Source organism: Bipolaris zeicola (assembly GCF_000523435.1).
Source record: "Bipolaris zeicola 26-R-13 unplaced genomic scaffold scaffold_213, whole genome shotgun sequence".
Taxonomy (NCBI): Eukaryota; Fungi; Ascomycota; class Dothideomycetes; order Pleosporales; family Pleosporaceae; genus Bipolaris; species Bipolaris zeicola.
Window position 1 is genome coordinate 1 of NW_006912262.1, and position 25111 is coordinate 25111.

Consider the following 25111-nt stretch of genomic DNA (forward strand, 5'->3'; position numbering starts at 1 on the left):
GCTCTGGATTTGATGAGTATGAAGAGAAGAGATAGCAAGCTGAATATCTGTTTCATTTGAAGGCATTTGGAATATATTGCGTAGAGTGGTTGTGTATAGAGTTAAACCGTGTGCGCAAACTTGGTGGGGTGGCCAACTCGCTTATCCAGCACGTTATGTGTGACTGTATTTCATACTTTTAACGGCCGTAAAATTTCACATGCAAAAGGAAGGTGCAGCTGGTCATGTCTCCACCAGGGACAGGGATTATAATTACGGAGAAAGTTTAAAAACAACAACAACAACAACAACAACAACATGGAAATTTACGGTATTGACAACACATTGGTACAGAAACGTGCTTGGCAATACATTGTTTGCGTCATCTACGGAAAATGAATATTATGCAAAATTTGGCCGAGTGCCTTTTTTTTAGTAGCGTTTGTTTTTTGTAAGACCGATCGCATCGGCGGAGTAATGATTTTCCGATCGATCCATCTACTACAACACGAAGAAAGGGTTCACGTGCACGTGTACAGTATATGAACAACAAACTGAAACACACAAAAGAAACACAAAGCAGCCATTATTAATTCTGCTGCTTTTCTTTTTTTGCACGTAGAATTCTTTGGTGGTACGCGCAACGAGAAGTACGTCAGTTGTACCGTACTATGGCATTCAAAGAAGGTACTACATGCGCAGGTACACGGTAAAGCACAGGCAATCTACAAGGCGCCATGTGACGTTGCAAAAAGACGGGGAAGCGCTGGTAGCGGGCAGAAAGGAAGAAAGAAAATGTCAAGACTGCATCTTGAGGACCACTTTGGCGCCGTTGTCTTTGTGAAGGAGTCAGTACCTGGTTTCACATGTATCGAAATGCAACACGACTCACCACCCATGAGGTCCGCATAAACATTTCCACTTTCGGTCATTAAGCCAGCGCCTGCTTTGTTGTTAGCCGGAACTTGGGAAAAAAAAAGAGACGATATTTTTGCACCGCCACAGCAAAAAGAAACATGCATACCTGAAAACTGGAGCTGGTACGAGTCACCGTCTTTGTTGGCAACGACATCGTATATCGGGGTTGCCGTGTCGGCTTTGAACCACCATACTTTCTTTGGGGAGAAGCTGCGGTCTTCGGCCAAAGCTCGGGCAAGGACATGGCCGTCGCACTGAAGACGCTTGTTCTTGAGCTCGAAGACGGCAGGCTCCGTGCCAGTGGATGCATGGGTCTGGTCTTGGGCGTCCGAGGCGGGCTTGGAGATGGGACTGCCGTCGATTTCGATGGAGAAGGGGGCGGGGAGCGAGTCCATTGCTTTTGCAGCGTAAAGATGCAGTGAGATCAGAATCAGGCAGAGTAGTCCGACGACCCAAATTAACGTGCGGCGCTGCTTTGCTTCGGGGTGCATTCGTTGGGCGTTTACTAGTAGTGGATGGTGGGTTGGCGGGGGAGGCGACTTTCCTGCAACAAGCTCGTATGCTACCTACTGCTACTCTATAGGAGATCGAGACGATGGAACAGCGCAGGTACGGACAAATGCTGGATGCGGCTGAAGACAGTGCTGACGCCTGCATGCGACGGTTATGTTCCCCAGAGAAGCCAATGCAAGTGATGAGACGCGATGGCCATGCCAAAAAGCAATAGACAGCCAGCTGATGTGCAGTGACGTTATCGAAGGGCGTAAGTAAAACGTCGTACCGCCTGCCGCCTGCCGGGTCTCGGCGCTGTCAGGGCAATGTGTTTTGCCGCAAGGATTGTTCTACGAATGTGCATACAGACGTGGATGTGGTAGTAGAGGCTTGAATCATCATAGTACTACTACTTGGGATGTTCGAGCAATGGGGCATGGGGGTTAGTAGGCGCTGTTGCGATGATCAGTGCTGCGTTGGGGGTGTATCCCCGGCTCACGCGCCCACTGCCAAGCCGCGAGGCTCCGCCCTCTACTCTGCTCCCACCGTCCTCCTGCCTCTCCTGGCTCCCATCCGGCCACCTCAACCTCGCCATCGCTCCCAATCAGCCCTGCAATCTTGTGCACCTCCGAACAACGGCCATCTGGATCCGGCAACTGCCAAGAACCAGGCTGCTCGCCAGCGGGCCCTGCAAGCGAATCCCTTGTGGCAGGTCGTTTCTGCCTTGGTTTTGATTTGGGGCATACAAAGCCCGTAGGCCACTCGAGTCCCCTGCCAGCATGTCGGCCAATATACAGCTTGCATGGTGGTTCGTCCATGGACAAATGTCACAGAACCCCCGCTAATGCTTTTTCTTCGGTATCCGCGCCTGATGTGGCAAATCCTCGCGTTGCAGCTGGCGCAAACTAGACGTCCCCAGCACGATTCAGCCTGTTGCACAGCAAGATAACATTGCAGCAGCGACTAAATGCGCCCACCAACCCTCGTTGGAGATCGCCTAGACGGTGCCTTACTGTGTCGGGATGTTGAAATGGGAATACGAACTACGTACTCCCTTGGCAGGCAATGCAAAATGCCCATCTCCTGCTCTCTCGGGCACAGCGTAGCATTGGAGCGCTACTGCTATCCGGCAGCTGTAATTACAGCCAGCTGGCATGCTGCAAATTGCCAGTGCCAGACTCGCCCTGACACCATGTAGACTACTGTACGCAGCTGTGGTCTACCAGCTGTGGCAGAAAAGCAACAACGACGCCCGGAGACGCACGGCGTGCAGGCTGCAACCGTGACGCACAACACGCCCGTGACCCTAGCACTCGGGAGCAACCGCTGGATCAGCTGCCTCTTTTGGCCTCGACGCATGGAATCCATTGGGAAAAGCTTAAACCGCGCGTAGATAAGGCAGCTGCTAGGCTCGGGGTAATTGGTCTCCACTGCTTGATCTAAGGCACACGGCGGACTACAGGTTAAGACTTTGCCAAGCCATAATAGGTCCCAAACTGGAAGGACAAATCGTACTCCTAGTAGATCAGTCTTGGTATACCCTAAAGCACGCCATGACAAGGTCGGCCTTCTACCATCTACACAACCATTGGAGTGTCCATGACCGACAACGACATTCACTATAAGTATCCAGCAATCTGCCCTCTGTAATCATCATCAGCCAGCTCATCCAGTCGCTTGTCTCTTCAAACCATTCCATCGCTTCTCTCCAACAGTCGCTGCCTTTGCAAAGCCCATCATTCACCATGCGTTTCCAGTCTATGATCACTGCTGCGCTTCCTGCGCTCGTCCTCTCCGCTCCTACTCCCCAGTGGGATGATGTTCCTGAGGACTCCATTGTTGGTGGAACCACCGCTGCTGCCGGCGAGTACCCCTTCATCGTCTCTATCCAGCTTGGCGGTCGCCACAACTGCGGTGGTACCCTCATCAACGGCAACACCGTTGTCACTGCTGCCCACTGCTCCGTCAGCAGCGCCATTGGCGGCTCCATCAACAACGTCGCTGTCCGCGTCGGCTCCTTGGTAAGTTCACTCATCTGATACAGTACTTTATGCACTTGGCAAAGGACAAAGAAACTAACACAAGTTCTAAACAGAGCGCCAACTCTGGTGGCCAAGTCATCAAGGTCTCCAAAATCATCATCCACCCCAGCTACCAGGCAAGCACCTCCAACAACGACATTGCCATCTGGAAGCTTTCCAGCACCGTCACTGCCGGTGGCAACATCGGCTTTGCTTCCCTCGCCGCCTCTGGCTCTGATCCCGCCAGCGGATCCACCACCTCCGTTGCTGGATGGGGAGCTACCCGTGAGGGTGGCGGCGCCAACAACGCTCTCCTCAAGGTCAGCGTCCCCATTGTTGCCCGCTCCACCTGCGTGTCCAACTACAACGCCGTCGGTCTCACCGTCACCACCAACATGGTCTGCGCTGGTGTCACTGCTGGTGGCCGCGACTCTTGCCAGGGCGACTCTGGCGGCCCTCTCGTCGACGCCAACAAGACCCTCATCGGCGTCGTCTCCTGGGGAACCGGCTGCGCTCGCCCCAACCTCCCCGGTGTCTACTCCCGCGTCGGCACCCTCCGCAGCTTCATCGACCAGAACGCTTAAGCGCGTACATCTTGAAAGCGAGTTGGATATGATTTGGAAACGGTCGACTTTGGATATGAAAAGAGCAATGGCTTTGATGAGTATGGTATGGGGGAGACCCTGAAGTTGGGAGGGAAAACGGTGATGATGGACTTTGCTTTTTTACTTTACCTCTTCTCCCTCCTTAATTTCGGTGACGGCATCTTGTAAATAGGTCTAGCCTCCCACGATTATTTTTTGTCTGTACCTTATTTTTTTCCTTTGTGTAGCTAGGAAATCGCATTGTGTGTTGGAACAACATCCCTTTTTTGTGCTCTCTCTGCATGCTTCATATTAGGTGATGCTCGTAACACTTTTACCCCACTTCACACCTTTTTTTCCATAGTCTTCCGATTTCGCTACTATACTAACTTAGTATACCGCACTAAGACTAGCTTACGCATTACACTAAGTTCGCCCCCCCTCCCCCTCCTCCCCTCTCTCTTACAAAGACAAAATAATCGAGCACAAAGAAAAAACCCTCCATCAGAACCACCTTTGCATCCTCTTCCTGTTTTCAAACGTTGCCAAAGTCATCACAACCCTCCGCATTCATCTCAATACTCGCCACACCAAACCATGCCTTTCCTTATCGCAGCCCTTCATTTAACCTCGATAAATGCAAACCAGGGTCTGTTTTCCCCACTTAACCGCCCCACCACACACACACATCAACTGTCTGTGCGTTGTTTTCTCGCTAATAAGCGTTTGAAAACGGGCCGGCTTTTGTCAATCAGCGTTGCTCTCTTTGTTTTGGTTCTTTGATCGCTTGTCGCCCCCCCCCCCCCCCCCTCCCCCGCCTTTTTAGCATTTTGCGAATATGTGATTGGGATCGGGAATCGGTTGATAGGAAGGGGTAGGGTGATTTATGCATATGCGTAGATTAGATGTATGAATGTCTTGATGAGGGGGGTTTTTTTGTTAAGAGAGGGGAACAAATAGTGGAAAGTTGATGGTGCTATTTAAAGGGAGGAATGTGACAACCCCCGAATAGTGAGTGAGAGGTTGTACGAGAAATGCCGACATGGCGACATTTAATGAGGTTATTGCGGCATGATGAATATATCGATCCCAGTTGAACAAAAACAAACGCCTGAAAATGGTACAAACACAGACTTATTGGCATAGCACCTTGCCAATTAATCAAAAGATAAATCCGTAAATATGCATTTCCATTTCCAAACTTCAATAACGCCCACCCTCTCTCTTTCCCAAGTTCAACCCACCAAATCCAGCACTCCTCCCAAGTCTATCCGTCTGACCCAGTGATCGCTCACTACGTTCCCTCTCTGCATTACCTAAACTGATTCGCTTCAATGGACTAATGTCCTTCTTACTCGGGCTAGCTCTCCGCTCAAATGCACCGCCAAGACTATCCCTTCCTCGATTTGCGCTCCGCTCGCCATCCCTCCCGAAAGCCGCACTAGTGGATTTCCTTAGCGGAGATGCAGCATGTGTGTTAATCCCGAGATATCCTCCATCGTTGACTTTGGTGTCAATGTTGTTTCGGGATATGGTGGGTGCTTGGCGGAAGGGGTTTGGTGGTTGCGAGGAACGGATAGGAGAAAAGATATCAGCATCAGTTGCTGTAGATGTGGTCGCATACTGCGGGTTACTGTCTCGTCGGCGGAGCGAAGGCGTGTTAGAGGTGGAGCGTGCGTTATCGGGATCGTACTGTGAGGCATAGCTGGCGTTTGGGTTTGTGCGGAAAGTGCGATTGATGACAGTCTTGGGCGTATAGGTAACAATTTCGCTCGCTAGGTCGTCACTGCTGCCTTTAACACCAACACTTGAATCTTGATTCCGGTTCTTTGAAATGGTCTGAACGCCCACGTCCCTGCATGGCTTCTGCAACGACGGGTGCACAAACTTGCTGTCGTACTCGTGAAGTACTTGGCGACTGATCAGAGCATTGTCTTTGATCTGTTGGGAAAAAGAGCTTTGCAGCCACCACAGCTGCAGCGACAGCACCGCTCCGATCAGGATAGTTGTTGTGACCCTCACACTCGGGCTTGGGTCCAAGGGGCCAACAGGAAGGTTGAGGAAATAGAGCACCACATGAAGAGGGCTAAAGAGGCAAAACAACTTTAGGCACAGTGGGTTGGGGTCCCAGACCGCGACCTCCCAGACGTCCCGGCCTTCGATGGGATGCGCCCTGTCCGCAGCATTGTTTTGTACCAGGTTCCTCACAAACTGCATAGGACTCGCAGCAGCTGGAGATGAGTCGACGCGAACGCGCTTCGCGCTGGGTGTACGCGGCGCAACGTCCACCTTTTGTTCAAACAAGCGGTAGTACCGCCTCTTTCCCCAAACGAGCCATGCATTTACGAAGCTTATTCCACCCAAGACCATGACTAGCAAACTCAGTGTTGATTTGAGCCATCCGGGACCTTCGACCTCGTTGAAAACACCGTCATCATCTGAGGCCGCGGATGCGCCGCTGTTTGCCTGCGCGAGGACAAAGAGTAGATTTGCGCCGAAGCCGATATAGAGGGAATACGAAGACGCAAAGTCTTCCCAGTCAGAACTGTTGAGTTCTTCCGAGATCCAGATGAGCCAGTCGGAAGGGTCGGTGTATGCTTTGATGCGTTCGGCGAGCGGCGCGCGGCGCACGAGACGGGGCATGGTGGCGGAAGAAGTATTACTATAGTAGCGACGCTGAGGTGCGGTCGGCCCGTAAAAGAAGATGAAGAAGTAAAAGGAATGTGAGAAGGCGTCGAGTGTCACGACATGGCTTTGTGGTTGGGGTGAAAGGAGGGAGAAAGAAGTCGGAATAAGGGCCCAAAACATTTGGCCAAACACGGACTAGGGCCCCATGACGACGGCGTGCAGCTTCCCCAGCCAAGCTCCGACCTCACTACAGCTGCCCTCCAAACACATCCCGCCATGGCAGCACCGGCAGCGCAATACAAGGACAGACAGTTTCTCGCCGTTATCGGCGATGAGGTGCGTACACCACGCGCCCTTTAACGAGGTGTCTCGGGGAAGCCGACTGACTGTTTGCAGGACACTTGCACGGGCATGTTGCTCGCGGGCGTAGGCGTATGCTATAGCTCTCCCCAGATGTCGCAATGGAGTAGAAGACTGATAAATGGTACAGCACGTTACCCAGCCGCCAGATAGCCAAAAGAACTTTTTGGTTGTGGACGGCAAGACCGAGACGTCGGCCATCGAAGCCGCCTTTGATCGCTTCACCAACGAGCGCAAGGACATTGCCATTCTGCTTATCAACCAGCATGTACGTTGAGCCGTCGGCCAGTTTGCGATAATGCTGCTGCATTATGCGATTGCAAAGTTGGGTGCAACAACAGGCTGACAAGTGCTAGATTGCCGAGAGGATACGACACCGTGTTGAGAGTTACACTGCCGCCTTCCCCTCGCTGCTTGAGATTCCGTCCAAGGACCACCCCTATGATCCTGAGAAGGACAGCGTGCTGAAGCGCGTCAGGAGATTGTTCGGAGAGTAGATGTCCTTGAGGGAGCACTAGCCAGTCGAACGTACACAATGTATCATGCAAGCAGTGGTACTAGCACGAGTCATATTGGCTAGATGCCAACTTGCGCATGTATATCACGTAGAAATAGTTGATGAATGATATCCATCAAGTTGAAACAGCTCAAGATGCCATACAAGGATGCATATCAATCATATCTACATTAAGCGTGGCCCAGGAACTCGACAACAAATCCAAACTATGCGCCAAACCCAATAAAGTACTGACATTGCGCGTTTACCAAATGAATAGCTCGTATCATTCTCACAGCTCGTTCCTTCGTCGTAACCGCTCCCGCACCATGTCTGCCAACGGCCCAGACATTTGCACTCGTGGCTCACCAAACTTGATGTTGCCACCACTGTTGGCAATCTTCTCCCCCGTCCCTCCTCTGTATCGTTGAATATCAGACACCGTTGTTGCTCGTCGTGTGTGATGGTGTCCAAGTAGATCTGGTGACATTTACCGGTGGAATGCAACCTTGGCGGTGAGGCAGGTGATCTTTTCCTGATTCTCCGTGAATACGTCAGCAAGAACGGTGTATTGACCCTACGGTACTGTTAGCATCGCCTTGTAGTGTCCAAGAAGGATTCAGGGGGCGCACCGGAGGAATCTCCCTGGGCAGATCAACATCCTTGGTCAGGCTCATTTCGCCCTTCTTGAGCGGGCAATCAAGGTCTCCCTTCTTGATGGTATCGCATCCATCGGCATTCTGGTTGATGAGCGTGATAATGCCATACTTGACCTGGAGGTGCATCTTGAAGCCCTCGCCAACCTCTTGCTTGAAGTTGCCCGTGGCTTTGATGCTGAGCGTCTGTCCACTATGCACGCATTAGTTCCGATTTACAGGATTCCAGGCTATCGAAGCGTCGCGACAGATGAGGCTGGGAAACGCCGAGATGGAGGTACGTACGGCTGGGGAGGGTTGGGGCTAAGGTCGACCTTCTCGATGGTAAGAATGTCGTCGGCTGGGTCGCCGCAAAAGTACAGCGGGTTATCGCCCGGCACCTTGTACTCTTCCTTTACAACGACTTGGTCGCCTCCCATCCACGAAGGCGAGGCGGAGACGGAGACGGCGCTCAGCGCGGCAACGAAGAGCGTGGTGAGCTGCATGGCGACGGTGGCTGGCGGCGATTGGGCGAGGGGCGCGTGAGAAGTGACTTCGAAATGACAGTTCTGCGGTTGAGAAGAGGGTTTGGAGATATAGTTGTGGGGGAGGAATGTGGAGCTCTGCTCGTTGGTTCAGGTTGGCGTCAAGACATAGCGGCTGCAACTCCCATGTGAGGCTGGGGCGGAGCTTGGACCCTGTTACCAACGTCATTCTTGTTGGTCACGTTTCATGCATTAGCGCCTGCACTAGCCTGTTGTGGCCCTTATATGCTAGCTCTTCTCCATAACACCATCCTGATCCAGTCGGGTAGGTATGTATGGCGATACTCAAGATTTATTTTGAATGTGAATTCTGGATGCTGTGAATACAAGAGAGTGCTGCTTTTTCATCGCAACTGTAGTTCGCTGTTCTGCTGCCTTCGTCGCAACCGTGATTTAGTTGTTGTACCCAATAGAGACGTGTCTAATAGGCATGTACCCGTTGAGAGGTGTATATATCTTTAATAGTATTACTTAACAATTTCTTAGAGTTTAGAAGTAGGTCATCGCTAACGCTAACCTAAATTCTTTTACTTTAACTGTAAAGTTAATTTTGTCGTACCACAATCTGGCAGGTTAGGGTGTAGCCTGGTATTTTCTCTAAAATGATTGATCTAATACGCTATATAAGAAAGAGACATAGAAAAGTCAAGTCATACAGGCAAGAGCTATTTTCAGTGTTCGAGTCGTTGGCACCGCTTTGGTAGTAGCCCTGCCGTCTGAACTCTTCACAGCTGATCCAAGTATTTCTCCTATCTTTCACATATATTCCGTAACCACCATATCCGAATTTAACAGCGGTGAGTTGGCCAAGTCATCCAAGTCTCTGTGTGAAGACGTGGACAAACTAGAAGGTTGGTTTGCTTTTACCGGTAATTGTACACCAGTTTCACCGCTTGTTTAGACAAGGGGGACAGGGTCGCCATCATGTATGTAGTTGATTCGATTTCTCATACACTGGTATGAGACTGGATATTTGAGAATTTTTGAGTGGACTTATAGATCTTATTAGTTAACTTGGCGTTTGTTTACAGTTTTATAGTTGACTTTCCGATGGATCTTATAGCGCTCTTTGTTTGTCCTTTTCTTCTGATATTTGTGAAGTCTATTCGCTGCAATCAACTTACACAAATGGAATCCATATTCAAAATGAGTAGATAAGCAGGAAGCACATATGTTGTAATCAAAGCGAAGTAAGGACAGTAGATCGCTGTTGGGGATAATCATGTGATTGTTCACGTGACTAGTCAGATGAGCACTAGGAGAGTTATGTAACTGGCTGCGCAGTTTCCATTCAGTAGCATTTCTTTGATAGCTATGTGTCCTATAAGTTGTCAAATTCGAAAAAACCCATATCATATATGCCCCCAAAAATCATTTCCCGGAACATATACATATCAATCTAATCGAGGTCGAGTTATCTAGCCTATGAACGAAAAGCAATCCAAGCCTCCAGATTTGTTAAACTTCGTAGTGGTTCTAGCGCATGAGGAAAGTGCGCTTCAATTTCACATCTGATGGCGGAGTAATAGCATTGAAAAAATGAGAAAAGTCAAATGAGCGGATGCATGAACTTTATTTCAACTGCAGTGGCTGAGAGTAGAGCACTACATCACCCCAGGACTGCACCGACATCAGAAACGTATCTAATTAAAACGCCAAAATGTGCCAATATTGTCTTAGAGAAGTAGTGGCAATGAATATGCATCAATATGATTACTTACAACTGTTCCAGACCCCCGGTATTGTCACAGATATTAGTTTGCGCGGTGGTACAAGGTTTTTATTCTTACAGTGAGCTTAACCCTATGGATTACCGTAGTACGACTCGGGTTTATCCGCCGGGGCATCTGACCCTTCGGCAAACCTGCATGTGATTGGGATACAGTGTGGATAATTTTCAAGTCCCGAAGGGTGTGGAGCAAAGACGAATGGCAAGCAACGGTTAGGTATATGCGGGGTTCAACCAGCCATGTCACGGCTTTGCTGCAGAGCGAACTCCACACACAATTTAGCGGTGTGTATCACTACCATAATGCGTTAATTCAAATGGTTAACAAATCAGCAACGTACGCATGGATGCATCTAAGCGAACCAAGCATTGCTTGGTGGTGCTTAAGTACCTGGTATAGTTCTTTACTTGCTATTTTTCTTGCTGCGCTCTGATTTGTATTCTCACACCGTGTCTCACTAAGGGAGCCTAGAAAATGGCTTTTCAGCACGACGCAGAGAAGCATGGCGAGGTATTGGACAAATACGCAGTAAGCACGAAGATTAAGTTCCAATGTGATTACGAATCTAACTCAAGCCCTAGGACACTCAAAATGTCGATGCCATCGAAGAAGCAAACTCCCCAGCTGTCAGGGCTCTAATCTGGAAACAAGATCTGCACGTTGTCCCTTTGTGCGCTACGATTTACCTTCTTTGCTTTCTCGACCGCTCCAACATCGGCAATGCCAAAACCCTCAATGCCAACGAGGGGCATTCCCTCCTGCAAGAGACACATATGACCAACTACCAGTATACCATTGCCCTCATGGTATTCCTCGTTGCCTACGCTGTATTCGAGGTACCAAGTAATTACTTCCTCAAGAAGTTCAAGCCGAGCCGGTGGATTGCCTTTCTCATGTTTGCATGGGGCGCTTGCACAATCGGACTCGGTGGCGCGAACAACTACGCGACTGTCGCCGCTGTCCGGTTTTTACTCGGAGCATTTGAAGCTGGACTGTTCCCTGGATTGGTCTACTATCTCACGTTTTGGTATTGTGCACGCGAAAGAAGTATCCGTGTTGCTATCATTTTGGCGAGCGCGACGCTGGCGGGAGCGTTTGGCGGTGCGATCGCTTATGGCGTAGGCCACATGAAGATGGTACACGGCCTTTCTGCCTGGAGGTGGCTATTCATATTGGAGGGAATTCCGTCGTGCGTCTCATCAGTCGCAGTATGGCTACTTTTACCAGACTATCCCGAGGAAGCATCGTGGCTCTCGACATCCGAACGGGAACTGGCCGTTGCACGTTTGGAAAATGAGGGCTCAAAAGGTAATGCGCCTTCGCTCACCTGGAAGACAGCAAAGGAAACATTACTCGATGGCCGTCTCTGGGTGCATTACATCATCTACTTTGGCATTTCCACACCATTCAGCTCACTATCGCTTTTCACTCCGACCATTACTGCTGGCTTGGGATACGAGAATCTTCAGGCTCAGCTCATGACGGTTCCTCCATACGCAGTCGCGTATGTGGTCTGCATCACCACTGCTTGGTCGTCGGACTATTTTAACGCCCGCGCATTGCATGCGGCCACCTTATCTACTATCGGTGCAATTGGCTTTCTTGCGTCGGCACTTTCCCCTGCCGACGCCTTCCATGCGCGATATGGGTGTTTGATCGTTGCGGCTAGCGGTGCATTCTCGTGTATCCCACCACTGCTGGGCTGGTTGAGCACCAACATGCATAGCACTGCTGCGACAGGACTGGCGATTGCCCTTAATGTTTCTTGGGGGGCCCCCGGCCAAATTGTCGGCGTTTGGATATACAAAGCAAATGAGAAGAAGTTGGGATATCCGACAGGACATTGGACCAATTTTGCGATGTTGATGATGGTTGCTGTTGGATGTGTCGGCTTGCGCTTGTACTACCAATGGCATAACAAGAAGAAGCGGCAGTTGGGAACGGATGGATCAAATGTGATAAGAGAGTTTAGCTATTAAATCAGCATGCTGCATGTTTAGTAGAGCTTAGTGTAACATCGGTGGAAGTCAGTAAACGCAGATTGTTTTCTTTTCTGAACCTAAGTTACAAATAAGCTACACCGCGATCGACGAAACAACTTGTAGGTCCGCGAATGTAGGAGGGCACTTGATGGTTCCCATCTTGAAATCTTCTTCTAAAACAGAGAGCACAGTGCTCTTGGACTTAGATCCATCCACATTGCCGGGTTTCTTAACAACGTAGCCACCATGCTCAATAATTTTTAGCAAAGTTGGAGCAACCACCTCCGTTCCACAAGAGGACATTCTTGGTTTCGCTGGGAAGAGGTGCAAGAGCATCAACAGTATCAACAGCGAGTAAGTTGGCCTTGGGCTTTTGAGGTGTGATATCAACTCCAGAGTAAGCAGAGTTCTTGGCAGGCTGAAGAGAGAGCATGTAGGCAAGAAGACCAGCGATATGGGGGGAAGCCATAGAAGTTCTTGATCTGAGATTGGTAGCGTACTTATGGCCCATCCAGGTAGATAGAATCCGATCTCCAGGGGCAAAAATGTCAACACACTTGCCATGGTTAGAGAATTCCGCACGCTGATCTTGCAGATTCGATGCACCGACAGTAATGAAATTGTCGAAGCGAGCAGGATGCCGCGTACACGCGTCGACATTTTCGTTGCCAGCAGAGACAGCGAAGTGGAGGCCAGCACGCACAGCAACATCGATAGCAGGACCCGGACCTCCTAAGCTCATATTGAAAACACTGCCCTTGAAGCCCTTCTTCCCGCTCTATACAGCCAATTCATGTCATTTAACTGTGTATTGAATAGCTAGAATGATGTTGGATGAGCGAGCTTTTCAGAACTGCCAAAGACATTAAGGAAATAGAGATTTGCCTTTTTGGCAACCCCATGTCTCTTGCCAACAAGAGTACCAGAACAGTGTGCCGTGACCACGGACATCTTCCTCAGGCTCATTCTCCAGAATTCGCTTGAGTCGTGTAGCCCGGCCCTCAAAGTCCACGTGCTCAATCTTAGTACCAGTATCTATGATGTAGATGTCAACACCCTCACCACCATCGGCGGCGTATAAGTGGTTGTTCCACGTTTCGCTCTCCAAAGCATTACGCTGTGAGATACGAACAAGTCCCCAAGAAACATTCCTCTGGATCATATGCTCGCCGCATGGATCATCGTTGATCTCAGGATCACTTTTGTCGAGGTAGACTTTAGAGTTGCGTTTGACGTAGTTAATCTACTAATATTTGAGATATCTCTATAAGACTAGAAAACACTGAGTGTGTTTTGGTCTGGTTGTGTAATTATAGTGGCTTGGTTATTAGAATAATTGGAGGCTAAGCACCTTACCATCGCCATCGAACAGGTTCTGCGAATTTGTGGCATTGGTAAAGCGTACTAGTGAAGAATTATGAATACAAAATACATCAGAGTGGCGCTGGATTGACTTGAAAGTCTCTTCACTGAAATGACCAGAGTATCCCATGAATCCAAACATCTCATATGTATGCTCTGAAGCCAATCATAGTGCTGAGAAGGATATTTGACACCCTTCTGTAAAACAACAATGCATATTTCAAGGAATACAACTGCTGAGCCTGATGATATAAGCGGAGCTACGTCGTTGCCAGTCGCTGTGAACGTCGGCGATGCCGCGACCAAAGCCGATAGCGCAGAAAGTAGTGTGTATCTCATGATATGTAGTAATCTAGCGTGTGCGGTGAGCACCACGAAAGAACAGACGACGAGCGTTGTGAGAAAGAAGAGAGATGGGTAATTGGAGCAAGGTGAACTGAATAGACATAGAAATTTACCTCTCGTTTCTAAGCAGCTTTAGGTTATTAATCAGTTTGTCCAATTACCATGACACAATGTAGCTCTAGGCTAAGTGGAGGTATGATCGACGTGCTTGCATTGCTTTTATGATTTTGCATCCGGGTCACGTCTAGCGTATGAGCTCACCGTTACTTAGCTCAAAGAAGGAAAGAAGAAAGACTGCAGGTTGCGTTCCGACCTGCCAGTAACGGGGAGCTCAACTTAAACTTGATGCAATTGAGTTTGTAGTCATATGACGGAGGAAGCATTGTGTTGGGATGCTAAGCTAGACAGTGTCGAGTGATAGCTTTCCAAGCCATCATACTTCCTACCAAGAGCCTCACTCTCGGGATATCGATGCTGTAATTGTGATTATGTGAGAAAGTCTGGTAGGATAAATTCAGACTCAATTATTATCTAACGGCAACTAACGCGGTTCAACACTTACAGTGACCGGACCGTCCCAAGTGTTTGTATACTGGGCATATCCTGTCCTATTTCGCATGCAACTATACACGCGGCCCACCTTTCCCAAAAGTAGAAAGCAAGATACAAGACAGGAAAGCTGTTCGTCTTTCTTACATGGTCGGCAAACATGCCCGATCGCAGCTGCGGCTATGCTACTTACCCAAGGCACAGTAAAGCATTGGATCTTAGGCTATCTAGCCTATTATACTTTGACCCATGCATCCTCAGCCTTCTTGATGATTTTTATACTACCATAAGGCTGTTTAAAATATGCAAATGTAACTCACTGGGCAGTCTTAATATTGCCACATGATGAAGTTCAGAAGCCAGCATTGCTATATAACAATGGGATGTAGGGACTAGAGCGTTTTGTCCTGACATTTCTCGTTCTCAAAAGACGCTGGATATTACTCGTTGATCTTTTTATACACGAAACATCACCAATATAAATCCTTCTATCTTGAACGTTGTCTTTTCAGTAGTTTTTCTCCAACGAAGGGTTTTAAGCCCTATCACAGAATGTCAGGATTGGCTTACGAAAACATTTGTTCTTTACGAAAAGTCATCGAAACAATGATTTTTTGCGCTGTAATATCGATTCAAAAGAAATGAAGAGACTAGTGCCCATTGTCAGAGAAGGGTATAGAGCAGCGCTAATGCTCTAGAAAAGAAGCAGTCTAGTGTAACGTGACTAGCGCCCCAACTTCATCACTACGCCACCAGGTGCTCTTAGACAGCTTGTTAGCGCAGAAGAGGTATTGACCGTAGATCCCGAGCGTACTTTTGCTGCATGCACCCATATGAGTTCACACGCAGATTGACTTAGTTCGAAAAAGAATGCCATGCAGCCGACCAAAACGCTAGGGTTCTTGAACAATACCATGAATTACCGAGGCATTTACCTCGAAATTCACGGGTTGGAGGCACACCTTGTTGGAAATAAACCAAAGCGAAAGAAGTTAAATGATAGATAGAGGTTGTGAGGGTACGACACAAAATGTGCCGTTACAAGGCATAAGAAAGATTTTGCGCCGGACGGAGAAAAAGGGTTGGGCCGCTGTCAAAAGGAAGGAGAAACGCGGGAAGCACACACGGCATGATTGACGTCACGCTAACATCTACCAGACGCTAGTACATAATCTTAGTCCTCAAAGATACGGGCGCAACAGACGATGGGAGCGAATAGAGCAATAGACGAATGGGATGCATAGATTTATTATCGAAGTTGTTGTAGTCATATTTTGACAGGATTTACTTCATCTGGATCTACATCTACCTATTTGTCTTGTCGCAATAAGATTTGTTCGATTGTCCGCTACCAGTTACCATATACAGTGTATTTAGGTGATTGTCGAGATACTTTTCTTTACGTACGTCCCGCTTGTCTTAATGTCCATGAGAGGTGGAGCAATATAACCCAAGATTCCTAATGCTTTGTTGAATATCTAGGCTAGGATGTGTAATGGTGGCTGTGTTAGGTTATCTTAAAAGCCGCAAATCAGCTCATGATGACCAAGTCAATGAGGGTAACAGGGAAAAGTTAGTTTACTTAGATAGTACTGAAGGCCTTTCCTCTAGACCTCAGTTTGGCACAAAATAGAACTGACTAGAAACACAAATGTACACAGGATCGTATGCCTCTACATCGCTTATGGATGATGCCAGGTTGTAATATTACGAACCTGTGCGATAAGTTTGTTAGTTTGTTGGACACACCAATGCTGTGATTAACAAGGGATCAATTTGGACCAGGATATTATTAGCCGGTTGAAGAGCCCTTCTACGTACCCGTCGGCCATTATGTCCTATGGAACTATAATTTCTCCGTTTGTGCTTAGACACCATCATCTATTAGAATTTCCCGTGAAAGAAGGCATTAGCAAGATATATCGGAAGCTACCATAGTGCAACGGTCTTGGATGCCGAGCCTGTCGACGCATAGCACAGCGAATAGATCAGTCTTCCCCATCATTGTTAAAAAGCATTTTAACTTATTCAAAAACAAAGTGCCCGCCATGTACGCGCCTAGCGGGTTTATGGCGGAACGTCTTATCACGCAAATTGGGTACAACCCGAGCAAGGTCAGGAATCTCCACGAAATCAGAAGAGACATGAGAATATGACGTAGCGAAGGACTGAAAATCAAGAGACGCCAGGTTTCTAGATGAACTGAACCAAGATATCTCGATGGATATGTGCATTGATTGGTTTTTGACTGCACATGTTCCCAATTGTCCAAAGCTTGCACTAGAAAATGAAAACACTCAATGCAAGGCTATATTGATTTGGCATACGACACCTTACTCATCGATAATCAAAGTGTACCATAGCTTAGTAAAGCGAATATAAGAATGTACATATGGAAGGAACAAGCACTATCTATCACATCTATCATTCCCATCCCACCAAAACATCATTACAAACATACAAAATGCGGACTTCTCTAGCCATCCTCCTTTCCACTCTATACACAGCAGCATATAGTGCCGGTACTTCGTACCAGTGCTAAAACGGTAAGTAAAGTAGAAATCCTATACCTAACCCCCGAAAGTGAAGCTCACACGTGAAAACGAACAGGTGGAACACCATCCCTTGGATGCGCCAACCCCTCCGAGGTACCCGATTGCGCCTGCTCCTGCACCAACGGCGTCACTTTCAACCAGCCTCTCTCCCGAGCTCTTCTGGTCCGATGATTCCCAACAACTGCCAGGCGGACAAGGAAGCATGCCTCTTACGCGAGCAGGAAGCCATTGCCAATCTCAACGAACAAACGAAAACTTGCAATGCACGCGAGGAAATGCTGATGAACCAGCTCAATGAACAAACGACAACGTGCAAAGCGCGCGAAGACCTCTTGACAGCCCAGTTCAACACAGCAAACGCCGAGTTACTTCTCAAACAGCAACAGCAACCCAAGTGCGATGCCATGCTCGCCGAAGAGAGCATCCGACGAGCACGCCACTTCCGGTACCAAGGGTGCTACACCGAGAGCAGAGACCGCGTGTTGGGAGGGGAAAAAAGACTTCCGATTCCGCGATGACGGGGCAGAATTGCATGGCTTTCTGCAAGGATTACCTCTATTATGGTCTGGGGGACGGCAGCGAGTGCTGGTGCGCTGATACGTTTCATGTCCCTGCTACCCTGGCTAGTAATGAGCATTGCCAGACCAAGTGCGGGGGCGATACGACACAGACTTGTGGAGGGAGCTGGTATTTGGCTATCTTTTCAAAGTAAAATGGTGGGTGGATGAGCGTTTTAGTCAGACGCGTGTGTCTGGTTTGAGGTATAGTGGAATTTATTGGCTAGGGAGAGAAAAGGTGTAAAGCTTTGAGACAAGTGGTTACTTTTGGTACACTTACATTGTTCAGATTGATCGAAGTGGGGCGCTTGTGCTGTCTTGATATAGGTAAATGCACGTTGCTTGAGTCTATTTGCAAGTACATTTGATTGGCTCGTTTCATTAGCGAATGTGCAACATCGATCTTTCCCTAGTCCTAATGTATTATAAGCTTGTCTAGAGTACGCTATTCAGAGTAGTCTGTGTAAAGATATACGTATGGGAAATTCACGTGGTTCGATACTCTTTCACTAGCAAATCTCGAAATGAATCCGTAACGATTAAGGGTATTATTCCGCTAAACTACAGACCTACAGACCTACAGAAGAGTGGCGGCCTCTTCTCTATCACCAACATTACATCGTAACGGTTTAAGCAGTCATTAACTTATGCGTGCGACTCTACTCGCTCAATGTTGTTCTGCTTCTCAAACTGCATCGCAGTGTCCCTGAGAGCAGGCTTCAGGGAGTCTGCTACTTCACGAGTGAACTTGCGAGCCGAAACCCTGTGCTCAAACATGACATCAAGCTCAGAGTATGTGAAGCCCTTGGGCTCAGGAAGACGGAAGTAACCCCAGACGATGAAGAGCAGTGCAATGCCAGCCCAGAAGAAGCCGCCTTTGGCACCCCAGTTCCAGTCATTCTTACCAACCATCTTGGGCATGATGGTGTTGGTGACGAAGACAATAGAGTTGTAGGATGCGCGGGAAAGAGCGACGGTCTTTACCCTGAGACGAGAAGAAGGAATTTCGGCAGCGAGAGAATAGCAGATGGGTCCGAGGGAAAGCTAGTCATGTTAGAGGGTATGCGAAGAAAACCAGACTGAGAAAAAACATACCTGGAAGCAGAAAATCATGAGAATAATGAGAATACCTCCGGCCAGACCGGCACTCTTGTTCGACTGCGGTGCGAGGCCAAGGAATCCAACAATCAAAAGAATGAGGAAGATAGAGGTGAGACCGACAAGGTAAATGGGTCGTCGGCCAAAACGAGTCATGATCCACCAGGCGATGAAGCAACCAACTAAACCCAAGCAATCCTGACCAATGGTGAGATGGAACGAATCGTCTTGACTAAGACCAACCCCGAGCATAAACTGGGTTCCAAACCCCATGAAGGGAACGCCACATAAAGCTTGCGTAATAAATGCCATGGCGCTAACCTCAGTTCGGTGAAGGTCACTACCGCGGAACAAATGCCAGTAGTTGGTTCCTGCTCCAACCTGCTTTTCGTACTGATCGGTGACAATCATCATCTCAACGTGGGCATCTAGATCAAACTTGACGCCTTCGGTAGGGGTGGTTATCTTGCGGATTGCGTCTTTGGCCTCATCGATACGGCCCTGCCTAACGAGCCACCATGGGGATTCGGGTGCAAGGAGGGTAGCTACGATGATTGGAATCGGCCAGATCCATTGGAGAGCAAAAGGAACACGGTAGCCCCACTGCGTTGCGTTCTTCATCAGTCCAGTGAGGATACCAGTGGAGAGAAGACCACCAATAACCCAGCACATGTTGATCCACGACGTCATGTATCCTGGTACTAGTCAGTATTATCTTGTGATCCGCGCGTTTGGTTCACATACCTCTGAGTTGCATGGGACAAAGATCCGCAGCATACGAGATGGCAAGTGTCTGGAAAACACCCCACGGGAGACCCTGGATGATACCACCGACAAGGAACATTTCCAGACCAGTAGAGAAGAATGGAATGAAGATGGCGCCGATCATGAAGACCATGCTGCCAATCATGGTTTTCTTGTATCCGATCCATTCTGTGATATAACCGTTGATGATAAGACCAAGGATGCAACCAACCTATCAGATCATGTTAGTTGATGATATCGATGGTTGGAGTGAGGTCTGTACCTGAGTTCCGTTGAGAATGATAGTCTGCCATCGTGAAGAGACCAGCTTGTTGCCATCAACGTCGACCTCGTCGCCAAACCGGTTGCGAAAGGGAGTGAAGGCGAAGAACTTGTTCATCAAGCTCGTATCGTATCCTTCCATGACGACACAGAGCGAGATGATGAAAGAGAAGACGATGGCCTTGGACCAAAAGCGCAGGGCCTGGCGAACGGTCATATTTTGCTCATTACTGATGGCCGCGCTGGTGTCGTCGGCGGGATTGGAGGCATGAGAGGCAACATTCTCAGCCACTTGGGCTTCGGTCTTCTCCTTGGAAGCCATGGTGGTTCAAGCTCGAGGATCGGGCAAGACACACAGAGTTGTCCCAGGGGATTGAGGGTTGTTGATGGAGACTGGAGTGAGAAGAATATTTGAATGGGGCCGAGGCGTAGATATATAGAGCGGCCGAGAGCATAGCGACAAGCGTTAAGAGTCGGGCCAGAGTGCTGCCACTAGAAAAGGCTAGTCCGAGGAAGTGGTTGGCCCAGGTTCTCGGTAGTGACCAAGAGGGGCATGGCCAGATCTACTTGCGGGGAAAACCATGGGGAGATGTTGATACAACGTGCCCATGGGGACAAGATGGAGCATTCCGCTGGGTGAACTGACCAGTGAGCAGCAGCGACGAGACTTGCCCAGGGGGAGAGACTTTTCCGCCAGTAAACCGCCGCTAGCAGAGGGAATGGCACGTGTTTGCCCTTGGCGGGTCAGTTTCCTGTTCTGGCCTCAGCCGCTCCGAGGTTGTCGCGAGTCGTGGCCAGCCACTGTCTTCATTCACACCATTGACTTTTCCGTCAGTTCTCCGCTTTCCTTACCCCAGAGATGTTCGTCAGACTTGGCTGCTTCTAACACGCTATGCGCAAACCGTCTGCCTGTACAGTTTGCCGGTAAGCCCCCAACTACACCGGCGTCTTCAAGCCACACACATCCATGCTGATGCTGTCACAGGGCGCGTCGTCGCAAATGCATCTATCCGACACACGGCGTGGATGCGGTGTGTGAGTACTGTTCGTCACATGGCCAACAGTGTATCCAAGGCCCACCAGAAGGCGGGTACTATGCAAGGCGCAAGGCTAGGCTGCAATCGCTCAATTCGCCTCCACAGCATCCCCAGAACCAGGATGCAACTCCAGCAACCACAAGGCACGCCGAACCAGACCTGCCACCCCTTGCACTGAGACGAGAGCTAGTCGACTTGTATTTCGACTACATCCACGATCAGTTCCACTCCATCTACCATCGCGTATCCTTCCTCCAAGATGTCATGCATGACCGAGTCCCGGCAATTGTGCTTCTTGCCATGTTCGCTCTCTCGGCACGATTCTCAACCAACCAAGTATTCCATGGAACAGACCCGAGGGAACGGGGCGAACGTTACCGGATACGAAGTGAGGAATTGCTTAACATCCGTCATCTGCACCCCACCACCGTTCAAGTCTGCCTACTCCTAGGCGCGTACGCTGCCGCTAACGGCCAGACCAATGTCGAGAATATCTATTACAGTATGGCTGGGCGCATGTGTCTGGCCCTCGATCTGCCAAGCCGTCCGGTTGCCAGCCTGATAGAGCGTGAAGTAAACATAAGGATATGGTGGACCATATGTATGGTCGATGTTTGGTCGTCAACTGCAGTCCGATTGCCGCGCATAATGCCATTTGATATCGTGGTGCCTCTGCCAGTCGACGAGTTTCCTTTCTCGTCTATGGGCACCGATCCAGAACATGGATGCATTGATCCGACATCCTCTGTAGCCTCTCCCCTCATGGCTGAGATGGTGAAACTTAACAGGATCTTGTCCAAGATCATTGATTTCAATCGCACATGCGTGTCAGATCACCTTGAAGGCTTGCCGCTGGAGAAAGGTATGCGCGAGTTGTCGCGCGACTTGGACGTCTGGCTCGAAAACCTTCCACCACATTTGCGTGACACACCGGACAACTTCAAATACTTTGCCTCACGGGGCCATGGGCGTATGTTTGCGGCCGTATATCTAGGATACTACCATTATGGTCAACTCCTGAATTACCAGTTTCTATCCTTGTCGACCGAGGCGTCGGCAGAGTCTGGGCGATATGCAGACGCATGCAAACAGCATGCTGCGCGGCTTTGCTCGCTGGTGTATCGTTCACATGCGACACCTGGTAGCGAAGTCATGTACTCGGCAGTGTCACACGTCCTTGTCATTGCATCCACTGTGCAGATTCATACCCTCCTCTTCTCCGCTGACGAAGCAGAGATCCGCATTTCAAAAGCAAGACTGGAGCGCAACTTTGAGATCCTGCTCCGGTTGCGTGCATATTGGCCTAGTGTGGATGGTGCTATGAGTCGTCTTCGAGCGTTCCATCAGACATGTCTGCGAAGCAAAGAAACTAGTTTTGTACTCGATCGGTGGCTGTTACGCTTTCTAGTCCAGTTTGCCCCTCACATGGAGCTTGAACCGAGAGACCACGATCCTGAATACGAGGCGCTGCTGGCATTGAGCAAGCAGTCGCCGCTCTCTTGCTACTCAGGTCTATCTCTATAAAGACGAAGAAGATTTTCTCTACCACATACTCGGTATGATAATGGTATAGATTTGAGCCAAGTCTAGGTCCCAGGATCCAATCGATACGAAAGGCGGGATGAAATCCTTGGGCAATGTTAGCGGCGGAAAACCCATCAGTTTTCCCCAGACACGTGCGGAGCACCCCCACATCGGAGTTTCAACTTCGGTAATCTAGTAGAAAGATTCGCGTTCACTGAGGGGAGGTGTAGCCATTTAAGTCTGCTCAACTTGCTACTCTGGTCTGCGTTGTTGGAGAGACAATACCGATTCTCCAACATGCCTCCCTCACATAACAGCATCCTCGTCGTCACGGCTCTAGCCAACGTCGCAGCTGCCGTAAACAATGGCCTTGCTATTACACCGCCAATGGGTTGGGTACGATGTTTCTGCCAATTGCCCGATTCGCTTGCTGATCTTAAAAGAACAACTGGAACGCTTTTGGATGCGATGTTTCCGAAAACCTGCTTCTCACAACCTCGGCCCAGATCATTGACTTGGGTCTGCGAGACCTGGGTTATAACTATGTTGTCTTAGATGATTGCTGGCAAAATCCCAAGGGACGCGACAAGGATGGAAAACTTCAACCAGCATTGGACAAGTTTCCCAATGGCTTAAAGTCAATTTCGGACCATCTCCATGACCACAATCTCAAGTTTGGAATGTACAGCAGTGCTGGTGAAATGACTTGCGCGAGATTCGGTATGACAGCCCCATCGCCCATCCCATGCTGTCACACTAAAACCAAATAGCTGGGTCGCTCGACCACGAAATTGATGACGCAAAGAGCTTCGCTGGATGGGGAGTAGACATGCTGAAGTATGACAGCTGCTATCACATGGGCCGCGTTGGTACTCCGTCGGTATCATTCAATCGTTTCAAGACTATGGCAGATGCCTTGAAAGCGACGGGACGAAACATCTTATTCAACTTGTGTAATTGGGGTGAAGACCTGGTTCATACGGTAAGATACATGTCATTGTTGCGTGCTTAGTGCTAAAATGAGCGTATACTAATTTTTGACGATAGTGGGGAATGTCCATCTCAAACTCTTGGCGCATCACAGGCGATATCTATGATTCATTTACACGCCCCGACGATCTCTGCGGCTGCAATACCGTGGCGCCAGGTGATGTCAACTGTGTAGCACCTGGCACTCACTGCTCGGTACTGTTTATTCTTAACAAGGTCGCGCCATTTGCAGATCGCAGCATTCCTGGCGGTTGGAGTGACCTCGACATGCTCGAAGTCGGACAGGGTGGTATGACCGACGAAGAGTACAAAGCACACTTTGCGCTTTGGGCAGCTCTCAAATCTCCATTGTTCCTTGGCAACGACCTGCGTGATATGCCAGCTTCTGCGCTTACCATTATCAACAATCCGGCTATCATCGCGCTGAGCCAGGACCCTCATGGTAGAAGTGTAACGCGAGTCCGACGCGATACCGAGGGTGTCACCAAAGACGAATGGGGCGTCGGCGAGACGCACGTATGGGCTGGACATTTGCACAATGGCGACGAAGTTGTGATTCTTCTAAATGCTGGTGGAAAAGACACTGAGATGAGTGTCTCACTTGCGGAGATTTTCATTCCCTATGGACCTGGAGGCTCAGCACCACATAACAAGTACGACTGGGACATTCATGATCTTTGGGCGCACCGCATGCCTGAGAAGACAGCTGAACAGATCCTTGCGGCAAAGACAAGTTCAGAGAAGCAAGCAGTACTCTCAAAGTCGAATTGGTACAACGCCACCGAAATTCCTTACGCTACTGGTCTTGCGCAAGAAGATCCACGACTATTCGGCGAGAAGATTGGCGTAGCCAAAGCCGGAGGGTCACTCAAAGCGGACGTAAAGAGTCATGCTGCGCGAGTCTTTCGACTGCGAAGGGTTGCAAAGAAAGGAGATGCCTTCGAGGCGAAGAGCATCTCAAGAGACGACGTCGACGTCGAGGAAAAGGATGAGCTATAGAACAGCAGTCCATCTTACTCTACAACCCACTCTTTCCATGTTGCATTGTTATGAAACTCGATGCATCAGATGACTGTGAGTTTTCTACATTAGACTATAGAGCTGCACCACTATCTATTTCCGTGTACCCGATTATCCTTTACTTGGCGTTCTTAGATAGGAAATAACGATGCTTGCTCCGCGACTAATGAGGACCAATGGCAAAACAGATTTGATCTCGGTTTAAGCTTACAAATTACCCCGGCAAGATGATTGGTACGATGCTTTAGACCAAGCAAATAGCGATCCTCTTAACATTGCCGGCCCGAGTGAGATACCGCCCTGTGCCAAAGTTCATTTTCTTTTATTTGAAAGTTGAGTAACTCCTCAGGGATTGGTATTAGTTTACGCCCTACTATATACTCATTCCTCTTGGGTGTACGTGTCAGTGTCGCACGACATTCGCGTAACATGATACTGATAGGTCAAACACGGTTATGACGAGGGATTCAACTTTAAGTCCATATATTTAGAGTGCTTTGATTGCTCTCGCCTCTTTGATTGCTAGCTGATGTGACTGTCGCAACTGACCCATTTGCTCTGACTGGTGATCACGCGTTGTTGATTCCCTTTTTCTCTCTGTCTTCCAAATAGGGACCTTTTTTTATTCCCGTTCACTTGCTACTGGCTGATTGCCAGTGGATGTAAAAAGGGGCTTCG

At 49.1% G+C, this 25111-nt stretch overlaps 12 protein-coding genes across 12 annotated transcripts; 7 read left to right on the plus strand and 5 right to left on the minus strand.

Moving 5' to 3' along the window:
• Positions 1-777: 777 nt before the first annotated feature.
• On the minus strand, positions 778-1292 carry COCCADRAFT_29511 (uncharacterized protein; the record flags this gene model as incomplete). Its single annotated transcript, XM_007718108.1, has 3 exons — positions 778-815; positions 872-922; positions 1004-1292. The coding sequence occupies 3 exons, from the start codon at positions 1290-1292 to the stop codon at positions 778-780; spliced, it is 378 nt and encodes a 125-aa protein (XP_007716298.1).
• A 1842-nt stretch (positions 1293-3134) lies between these two features.
• Positions 3135-3994, plus strand: COCCADRAFT_8379 (uncharacterized protein; the record flags this gene model as incomplete). Its single annotated transcript, XM_007718102.1, has 2 exons — positions 3135-3410; positions 3485-3994. The coding sequence occupies 2 exons, from the start codon at positions 3135-3137 to the stop codon at positions 3992-3994; spliced, it is 786 nt and encodes a 261-aa protein (XP_007716292.1).
• A 1203-nt stretch (positions 3995-5197) lies between these two features.
• On the minus strand, positions 5198-6637 carry COCCADRAFT_106631 (uncharacterized protein; the record flags this gene model as incomplete). The annotated part of the gene is made up of 1 exon (XM_007718109.1): positions 5198-6637. The coding sequence occupies one exon, from the start codon at positions 6635-6637 to the stop codon at positions 5198-5200; it is 1440 nt and encodes a 479-aa protein (XP_007716299.1).
• A 261-nt stretch (positions 6638-6898) lies between these two features.
• On the plus strand, positions 6899-7479 carry COCCADRAFT_29514 (uncharacterized protein; the record flags this gene model as incomplete). Its single annotated transcript, XM_007718110.1, has 4 exons — positions 6899-6958; positions 7019-7054; positions 7113-7250; positions 7339-7479. The coding sequence occupies 4 exons, from the start codon at positions 6899-6901 to the stop codon at positions 7477-7479; spliced, it is 375 nt and encodes a 124-aa protein (XP_007716300.1).
• Positions 7480-7968: 489 nt separating this feature from the next.
• Positions 7969-8619, minus strand: COCCADRAFT_40216 (uncharacterized protein; the record flags this gene model as incomplete). The annotated part of the gene is made up of 3 exons (XM_007718111.1): positions 7969-8055; positions 8111-8327; positions 8420-8619. 3 exons carry the CDS (start codon positions 8617-8619, stop codon positions 7969-7971), a joined length of 504 nt encoding a protein of 167 aa, XP_007716301.1.
• Positions 8620-10862: 2243 nt separating this feature from the next.
• COCCADRAFT_8383 (uncharacterized protein) lies at positions 10863-12367 on the plus strand (the record flags this gene model as incomplete). Its single annotated transcript, XM_007718103.1, has 2 exons — positions 10863-10916; positions 10970-12367. 2 exons carry the CDS (start codon positions 10863-10865, stop codon positions 12365-12367), a joined length of 1452 nt encoding a protein of 483 aa, XP_007716293.1.
• Positions 12368-12620: 253 nt separating this feature from the next.
• Positions 12621-14071, minus strand: COCCADRAFT_40219 (uncharacterized protein; the record flags this gene model as incomplete). Its single annotated transcript, XM_007718112.1, has 4 exons — positions 12621-13148; positions 13320-13613; positions 13803-13888; positions 13927-14071. The coding sequence occupies 4 exons, from the start codon at positions 14069-14071 to the stop codon at positions 12621-12623; spliced, it is 1053 nt and encodes a 350-aa protein (XP_007716302.1).
• Positions 14072-16674: 2603 nt separating this feature from the next.
• On the plus strand, positions 16675-17699 carry COCCADRAFT_29519 (uncharacterized protein; the record flags this gene model as incomplete). The annotated part of the gene is made up of 3 exons (XM_007718113.1): positions 16675-16740; positions 17144-17172; positions 17237-17699. The coding sequence occupies 3 exons, from the start codon at positions 16675-16677 to the stop codon at positions 17697-17699; spliced, it is 558 nt and encodes a 185-aa protein (XP_007716303.1).
• On the plus strand, positions 17696-17893 carry COCCADRAFT_106634 (uncharacterized protein; the record flags this gene model as incomplete). The annotated part of the gene is made up of 1 exon (XM_007718114.1): positions 17696-17893. The coding sequence occupies one exon, from the start codon at positions 17696-17698 to the stop codon at positions 17891-17893; it is 198 nt and encodes a 65-aa protein (XP_007716304.1).
• A 490-nt stretch (positions 17894-18383) lies between these two features.
• COCCADRAFT_40220 (uncharacterized protein) lies at positions 18384-20184 on the minus strand (the record flags this gene model as incomplete). The annotated part of the gene is made up of 4 exons (XM_007718115.1): positions 18384-18782; positions 18834-19531; positions 19581-19812; positions 19864-20184. 4 exons carry the CDS (start codon positions 20182-20184, stop codon positions 18384-18386), a joined length of 1650 nt encoding a protein of 549 aa, XP_007716305.1.
• A 570-nt stretch (positions 20185-20754) lies between these two features.
• On the plus strand, positions 20755-22423 carry COCCADRAFT_40221 (uncharacterized protein; the record flags this gene model as incomplete). The annotated part of the gene is made up of 2 exons (XM_007718116.1): positions 20755-20786; positions 20848-22423. 2 exons carry the CDS (start codon positions 20755-20757, stop codon positions 22421-22423), a joined length of 1608 nt encoding a protein of 535 aa, XP_007716306.1.
• A 297-nt stretch (positions 22424-22720) lies between these two features.
• On the plus strand, positions 22721-24412 carry COCCADRAFT_8389 (glycoside hydrolase family 27 protein; the record flags this gene model as incomplete). The annotated part of the gene is made up of 4 exons (XM_007718104.1): positions 22721-22819; positions 22867-23143; positions 23194-23405; positions 23471-24412. 4 exons carry the CDS (start codon positions 22721-22723, stop codon positions 24410-24412), a joined length of 1530 nt encoding a protein of 509 aa, XP_007716294.1.
• Positions 24413-25111: the final 699 nt, after the last annotated feature.